This window comes from Rana temporaria, chromosome 12 (assembly GCF_905171775.1).
Source record: "Rana temporaria chromosome 12, aRanTem1.1, whole genome shotgun sequence".
Lineage (NCBI taxonomy): Eukaryota > Metazoa > Chordata > Amphibia > Anura > Ranidae > Rana > Rana temporaria.
Window position 1 is genome coordinate 142,860,372 of NC_053500.1, and position 8,697 is coordinate 142,869,068.

General features: G+C 48.1%; 1 protein-coding gene across 2 annotated transcripts in view; it reads left to right on the forward strand.

The window, feature by feature from the left end:
- The window catches only part of ABCA5 (ATP binding cassette subfamily A member 5), an 87,757-nt gene extending 79,656 nt beyond the window's left edge, over window positions 1-8,101 (forward strand). Inside the window, exons 36-40 of one of the 2 annotated variants that reach the window (XR_005744510.1) lie at window positions 90-239; window positions 1,276-1,355; window positions 3,042-3,097; window positions 5,421-6,556; window positions 6,709-8,101. Coding sequence is in view for 1 of the 2 variants with exons in the window: in XM_040331034.1 (XP_040186968.1) it covers window positions 90-239; window positions 1,276-1,355; window positions 3,042-3,097; window positions 5,421-5,525 (391 nt within the window). In the remaining variant the exon portion in view is untranslated. Of the gene's footprint in view, window positions 1-89; window positions 240-1,275; window positions 1,356-3,041; window positions 3,098-5,420 lie in introns of both variants that reach the window. The other variant, XM_040331034.1, reaches the window with a different exon arrangement.
- Window positions 8,102-8,697: the final 596 nt, after the last annotated feature.

Consider the following 8,697-nt stretch of genomic DNA (forward strand, 5'->3'; position numbering starts at 1 on the left):
GAGTACCTGTCATTCGGTTGACATGGGATAATAATACTCCGTTCCCCATCTCTCTGAACCCCTATAAACCACGTGTAACCTCTCCCCAGATATATCGGCTCAGTGCAGCATCTGAAGAGTAAATTTGGTCGGCACTACAGTCTGGAGCTGAAGCTGGATGCAGACGCCGGGACCCAGCAAATGGAGATCCTACACCGGGAGATTCTCAAACACTTCCCCAATGCCTGCCGCCAGGAGAGGTACATCATTAAATAAATCTACAGGGAAACCTTGGATTGCGAGTAACGTGGTTAACGAGCGTTTCGCAATACGCGCAATTGTCCGTTAAAGTGGCACATCGCCGAATCGCAAAACGTGGCCCGGTCATTTGGCAGCCAAATGGTCCGGGGGGCTGAAGTGGTTAAGTCACCTGGTCCTCCAAAGCAAAATGTCCTATCCCACCCCTAGAATTGGCTCCACCTGATGCCATGGCGCATGCTCATCATACGGGTCCTTCCCTCCCCTGTAAAAACTGTTGCTTAGTATGTGACATTCCCAGTAGTATCATTAAAGCGGGGGTTCCGCGGGAATACGTTTTTTTTTTTTGTTATATGCATCTTCCACTCTTCCCACAGTTATTCTTGTACTCATGTGTCCTTATTTCGTAGGCCCCAGCAATGTCTTTCTGCCGCAAAACATAACTTATAAAAATATTCTCTGGAGGCTTCCATCTTGCTTGTGGGCAGATTTCACCTGCTTGCCATCACTTAAAATGGCGGAATTGTATCCGCCCTCGTCACATGACCGGTTGCACGAGTCATGTGACGTAGGAAATCACGCGAGAGTTCCTCTGTTCAGCTAAGGAATCGTCTCCTGGGCAGCGTCACGCTGTGCTCCCAGGAGACATCGCAGCTACAGCGACACGCCCACTCCCGCGGGAGCTGAACCAGGAAGTGCCTGGTTCACAAAGGAGAAAGGAAGGTATGAAATATTTTTTATTTTTTTTGGACAGCGAACGCGAAATGTACACACTGATCCCCTGTGATTAAGGTGGACTTTAATTTAGGGTGAACCTCTGCTTTAAGTTTACCACCCTTGACTGTGCAAAAGTCCGCCGTGACCCCGTCGGACAATAAGAGAACCGGTTCTCTAAGGTCCGTCGGACTTCCGACAAAAAAAGTTAGATGGAGGCTACACACGGTCGGACTTTCCGAGGGAAAGCCGTGTGTACGAGGCATAAGTCTCATCTGTGGTCGGTTTCAGAAGCTCTAAACTTGCTGTTCTTCTGTCTTCCAGCTTTGCTTCATTGATGTCCTACAAAGTTCCAAAGGAGGACGTCCAGTCCCTATCACAGGCCTTCTTTAACCTGGGACAAGGTAGCGGCTCTTCTGTTTTCCATATATTCCCCATATATTCAACCTTGGTTTGAGAGCGTTTTGCAAGACAAGCAAAATGTTTTAATATATTTTGCCTTGATATACAAGCGATGTCTTGATATAAGAGCAGCATCATGTCACCGTTGAGTATAAAAAAGAAAAGAGGAGACTCTAAGGCCCCGTACACACGACTGGATCGATCCGCTGGGATTGATCCGCGGATCAGTTCCAGCAGATAGATCCGGTCGTGTGTAGGCCCGAGCGGACATTTTCAGGCGGATAAAAATCCAGCCGACGGATTCCCAGCGGATAAAAATTTCTTAGCATGCTAAGAAATCTATCCGCTGGAATCCAGTCCAGCGGACTGATCCGGTCGTCTGTACAGACTCACCGGATCAGTCCGTCCGCTCCCATCCCTCGCATGCGTCGTAATGATTCGACGCATGCGTGGAAGTATTTACCTTCCAGGGTCGCGCACGGCGCGGCCAGGTCACCGCGGATGTATTCCGCGGGGATTTCGATCTGATGGTGTGTACAGCCATCAGATCCAAATCCGCCAGAGGATTTATCCGCTGGAAACGGTCCGGCGGACCGTTTCCAGCGGATATCCTCTCGTGTGTACAAGGCCTAAGTGTAGTAATATGGTTACATTTACTGAAGGTACAACATTTAGCAACTTATTGCTACACTTAGAGGCGCCTCTCTTCTCTTTTATACCCTGTAAAAACAAATGCTTTGATATACAAGTGCTTTGGATTACAAGCATGTTTCTGGAACGAATTATTCTCGCAATCCGAGGTTTTACTGTATGTTCTTATTCAACATTAAGATTTGTATATAGGTTTGTAGGTTTTTTTTTCCAAGTGGCACGCTGTATAACAGGACAGTACAAAGTAGGATTTCTGTACCCCCCGGAAAAAAATCTTTCCTCGGAGTCCATTGGGGGACACTGGTCTCACCGTGTTTTATAAGATCATGCTCTTGGTACTGCTGTGCTACACAACTGAGGCATTCTGGGTGGGAGTTTTAGGGGCTATCCTGAGCCGGTCTACAGTTTTTTTTTTCCATTTTGCCAGTGTCCATGTCTCCTGTAGGCGGCAGTATAACCAGCTGCCTTCAAAGGTACCTGTGTCCCTCAACGGACTCCAACTAAGGGAGTACTCAAATCCTGCTTTGTAATTTTATACTGTCTTGTCAGCAGGGCCGCTGTCTCGTCAGCACCCAAAGCCCCCCGACCTCTAAGGGGCCCGGTGGTCCCCATGGCCCCGAATGGCACCCCCCTTTTTTTTGTCAGCACCCAAAGCCCCCGACCTCTAAGGGGCCTGGTGGTCCACATGGCCCCGAATGTCATCCCCCTTTTTTTTGTCAGCACCCAAAGCCCCACCAACCTCCAAGGGGCCCGGTGGTCGTCAATTCGTGGCGGCAGCACCCCCCCCCCCCCCCCTCTGCTCCAGGAGGCCTATGCCTGAAGCTGTGTAAAATTCCTGATGGCGGCCCTGCTTGTCAGAGTGCTACTGGAGTAAGGACCTGCAAATCTATATATCAAATACAGTTATCATAATGGGGGGTCTAGTAAGCAGGTGAAATATAATATGTGAAAAGTAACACACCGATTTCCAGGAGAACAGCACAACAACTCAAAATGTGCAAATACAATCTCACCTCTGTGTTGTCTTCTTGTTGCAGTGAAACGTACCTTCAATGTAGAGGAGTACAGCTTCTCCCAGTCCACGCTGGAACAGGTAACAGTTCTGAACATGTTTTGAAGGGGAAAAGGGGGACTGTTGGGTCTCCTTTAATCTCTTGGGGCCCATTCCCACCATACTGTCTCTGACAAAGCCCAATGTAAACATAAAAAAAAGTTGAGCTTTTTCACAGCCCAGCCACCAATCAATTTCAAACCTGCCTTGGACATTTCACAGTCTTTAGGAAGTACACCCCCATGGACACTGAGGAGCTCTGTGTACTTTTGCTGCTGTGGATAACCCAGTTTAAGGTAAAAGGGCAGACCTGATATTAGTATGGCTGCAGTATATGTTAGAGGGTATTAGTGGATCACCGATTGGTTACTGGTGCCCAGCGCTTTTTTAAGAAAATTGGTACAGGTTCTCCTAAATCCTCCTTTCCTTGTCTCTACCCCAACTTCAAACACCAGCCTTTGTCACTGCCCTGTACCCACCTCCCTTGTATGACCCCTTACAGGTCCAGGTATCATGTTTTCGTCTAATGATATAATGCATCTTACCTAACACTCTATTTCCTGTATATCCCCAAAGTAAACAGACATCACCACAGTTTACGTCTCAGCCCCATCAGCATCACTGCCTAGAGACCAGTCTGCTTGGCTTTTTATTCCAACATCACAAAAGCTATGACAAACAGGAAGTGTCCGCCACAATAGCCAATCGCTTCCTCAATACAAAATTACATCACAGGAAATGACCAACAGGAAATCCTTCCAACAAGATGAGTTAATACAAACAACCAATGAATAATGGCTAAAGGAGTCCTATGGGTGTGTCTGAGCAGAGACAGGTTGTATTGCCTTTCTTGGAACAAAGTAAAAGCTTCCGTATTTCCTCTGATAGGAATCCTTATTCTGCGTTGTTCCAGAGAACAACACATACCCGGATTATACTACCGTTCCTTGTGGAAGGGAGGCTATCTGCAGGTGCACGCTTCGATTCTCGACCTGTGCTGATCAGACACAACAGAGATAAGAGCGTACATCCGCCTGTCCTTGCAGAGTAAACATATCCCCTTCAGACGATCGTTCTGTGCATCGCACAGGGGCCCTTCGCCGGTGGACATATCCCCACTCTGCAAACACCTCTCTCCAACCCCAGGAAGTTTTCCACTAACAGATGGGACTCAACCAGCGTCAGTCTGCCCCAGTCAGCTCTTTAGAGCGGGCTGCGGGAGTACTAACACTGGGCCACACTATGGCAATACATCTTCATAAAATTTCCACAACACCCTGAAGTTTGCATCCATAGAACCCCCTGCATCCAAAAATTCCCCTTAGCGATGATTTTCAGCAAAATTAGATCCCCACAGCAACAATAGACACTCCAATAACAAATTACCCCCAGCAAAAAAAAAAAAAAACCCTAGCAACAATAGATTTCCCTAAGAATAAATGAACCCCCCCCCCCCCCCCCCCGCAACAATAGATCCCCCACAGCAACATTATATCTTCCAGCAACAAGCATCGATACATCCTCCACCAACAAGAAAAAAATTAAATAGACCCCCCCCCCCAGCAATACAAACCCCCCCAGTGACAATGTATCCTCCTGCTTTTGCTAACATGTATACTCGGTGCTGGAGGTGCAGGAACTGTGTACCACCACGTTACCGCCGAAGAAGTGGTGACGTTTTTTTTGGTCCCAGTTCTTCCTTGTTTGCATTAGGTGGTCATCACCTCATCCAACATTTTCAACAGAAGTTTGAAGATTGGTGGCACCCTGGCAAGTGCCCTTCATATAGTTCTGGGGGAAGGTCTGTTGGTCAGGTTGGGTTTGCCATCAGTCTGAACAAGTTAGCTAACCAGCTGTCAGAAACCATGAATCAGACCGAGACAAGAGTACAGTTAAATCAAACTTGTTTAATAATAATAAAAAGATAAACAGAGTAAGCGTAGTAAAAAAAAAGCCAGAGTTCATGAACCGGATAGTCAGCCAAGCCAAATGGCAGAGAGCCAGAGATCTACATAGTAGAACAGCAAGCAGGATCTGGAGCCAGAAGGAACGTCAGCCGAGCAAAAGTCTTCAACAGGAACACAGGAGATAGTCTCTGTGATGTTGACCAAGGCGAAGGCAGAGAGCAACTGAGCTGGAAGGCTTAAGTAGGCAGGACTGACGAGCAGATCATCAACAGGTAAGTAGCTGTGGAGAGATAGGAGCTGGCAATTAGCCAACAGCTGAGCGGCCAGCTCAGAGAAGGAAGGGCTGAGCCCAGCCCTGACACTACCAATGCCTGTATGTCCCTCAGTCAGGACCTCAATCATTAGTCAGATGTCTGTGGGCCTCATTCTCTGGTAACGCCTTGTCTTCCCTCTTTCAGGTGTTCATTGAACTGGCTAAAGAGCAAGAAGAGGAGGACAATTTTGCGACCATGAACAGCACGCTCTGCTGGAACCGGAGACAGGAAGACTCGGTGGCCTTCTAAATGCTGCACCCAGCCGTTGTACGCAGCTGGGACATCCACCACTTACTCCACATGAGAGGGGGCGTCACCACACTGCCCGCTATAAGGCTGCAGACTGGTGGAGCAGCAAAGGAATGAGGACTCCCAGGGCTTGCGCCACGTTTTGTGTTCTAGACTGCCGACTTTATAGGCAGAGATTACGGGAGCGCTGCAGGAGTTAGGTTCATGTACAAAGTCCTGAAATTCAGGTTTTTAGGGTTTATAAAGCACCTCATAATTTTTTTAGCGCTTTAACGTGTTACAGTCACCCATTATCATGAGCATACTCTAACAGAAATGCATTGAAGAATCGTCAGTCCTTGTTATCTGTTCAGGGAGGTGTCCCACAAATAGATATTTTATAGGACTGACCGTATAAGAGCCGGAGCGTGCTCTGGGATGACATTCCGGATATCTTCTCATTGCTAGAAGGCCTGTTCTTGGGTGGACGCTCGTCATTGTATTGACTTAAAGGGGATGTCCAGTTCTGGAAGAAAGCTGTCCTTGCTTGCCCCCCCCCACCCCACCCCACCCAGAGACAAAAACCAGTTGAGAGAACCTCAATGACTTCCCTAGGTCAGTCCAAGACGTTCACTGGCTTCCGTAGGTCAGACCAAGAAGATCCAGTGACTTTCGTAGGTCAGGCCGAGAAATTCAGTGGCTTCTTGTAGGTCAAACTGAGAAGTTCGGTGGCTTCCGTAGGTCAGACTGAGAAGTTCAATTGCTTCTGTAGGTCAGACCGAGAAGTTCAATGGTTTCTGTAGGTCAGACCAAGAAGATCCAGTGACTTTCGTAGGTCAGGCCAAGAAGTTCAGTGGCTTCTGTAGGTCAAGCTGAGAAGTTCTGTGGCTCCCGTTAGTTAGACCGAGAAGTTCAGTGGCTTCCGTAGGTCAGGCCGAGAAGTTCAGTGGCTTCTGTAGTTCAGACCGAGAAGATCAGTGGCTTCTGTAGGTCAGACCAAGAAGATCAATGACTTTCGTTGGTCAGGCCAAGAAGTTCAGTGGCTTCTGTAGGTCAAGCTAAGTTCGGTGGCTCCCGTTAGTTAGACCGAGAAGTTCAGTGGCTTCCGTAGGTCAGGTCGAGAAGTTCAGTGGCTTCTGTAGGTCAGGTCGAGAAGTTCAATGGCTTCTGTAGGTCAGGCCGAGAAGATCAGTGGCTTCTGTAGGTCAAACTGAGAAGTTTGGTGGCTCCCGTTAGTCAGACCAAAACGTTCACTAGCTTTGTAGGTCAGGCCGAGAAGCTCAATGGCTTCCTTAGGTCAAACCGAGAAGTTCTGTGGCTTCCTTAGGTCAGACCGAGAAGTTCTGTGGCTTCCTTAGGTCAGACCGAGAAGTTCTGTGGCTTCCTTAGGTCAGACCGAGAAGTTCTGTGGCTTCCTTAGGTCAGACCGAGAAGTTCTGTGGCTTCTGTAGGTTAGGCCAATAAATTCAGTGGCTTCCGTAGATCAGACCTAATTCAGAAATGGGATCCTCAGCCTGGAGGAGGATGGAGATCGGGGATGTTGGAAAACAAAAATCTCCTACATGTTCCTGCTCCAGAGATTAAAGCAGCATTTAACCCAAAAATGTAATATATTGCAGCTTACCTGTCCCTAGTTAGTTTTTTGGGGATTTTTTTTTTTTACCTGGTGATCCTGTTAGTTTGGTTTTTCCATTGTGATGTCACTCTAGGACAGGAAGTGCACTACTGGCAGGATCACCGGGTAAAAATAAATAAAGTAAAGCCAAAAATGAATGTAGCCATCAACATGGACCCTTCATGTAAACTGGACACCCCCTTTGAACCATTGTTTTGTATTACCTCAAGTCTTCCGTATCTGTACGTCTGCCATTGCATATACAGCGGGGGAGGGGCACTCGTCTTACCCCCTCCCTCCCACAGTTCTTGAATGTTTTCATGTGTTTCCAGGTAGAAACACAAATCTCTGCACTGAAATCTTCGCTTTTGGGATTTTATAAATCGCATATCATGTGACCACAGCGAGGGGGGGAAATCGATAAACCTGTACGCTCATTTTTTTGTCCCGACAATAAAGGAGGACTCCACCAAAAAACAGGAATCCCCAAAGCGGAGCATAGCTGGTCATGGCGGGTCAGGCTATGCTTGAAGGACACTCAGACTTGATCTATCTGTGCCTGCAAGGCTCCACTATGGTGCAGATTGAGTCCCTTTATGAGCACAATGAATGTATACTAGAGTGCCCCCTACTGACCAATGAAAGACACTGTAGGCACCGTTGACAAAAGTGGCACTCCTGCCTGCAAACAAGTTGCAAAAATGTTCTTCTAAAGGCCTGCCTGTCATAAAAAAAATGATTTTTATCACCAATACGTTTCTCGAAGTGCCTGCATGAATGTATAAATGTGTCCCCGAGTCCCGGGTGGAGCCTGGCCGCGGTCCAGACTAGGACATCGCCCTCAGTGCGCACTTCATGTATAGACGCCGCTTCATTGTGAACAGCAAACCAACAACACAACGCGCCTCAGCGCCCAATGTGCAAATCTACATGTATGTTGTCATGTCTCAGGGGTCCATTCATAAAATATTTGTTGGATGAATCTCAAATACAATCATGCATGCTGCACCAACGTCTCCGAAAGATCGATCCCTTAGATCCGGGGGCTTCTAACTTTCTAGATGAAGGGCCAGTTTACTGTCCTTCAGGGTTTAGTAGGGCCAGAATGTGGCCAGCGAGAGTAGAAAATACCCCGAGATCAGTGGGAGTAGCAATGATCCATCATTGGTGTCCAGGCCTGGCCATTTTAGACTGCGCAGCCCGGGGGGCGCGGCGGCGGTTAATGATAGGATGTGGGGTTCCAGCACCCTGCACCTCTGGGCCCCCTTTACATTACACAGCACCCTGCACCTCTGGGCCCCTTTACATTACACAGCACCCTGCACCTCTGGGCCCCCTTTACATTACACAGCACCCTGCACCCCTTTACATTACACAGCACCCTGCACATCTGGGCCCCTTTACATTACACAGCACCCTGCACCTCTGGGCCCCTTTACATTACACAGCACCCTGCACCTCTGGACCCCTTTACATTACACAGCACCCTGCACCTCTGGACCCCTTTACATTACACAGCACCGCACCTCTGGACCCCTTTACATTACACAGCACCGCACCTCTGGACTACTTTACATT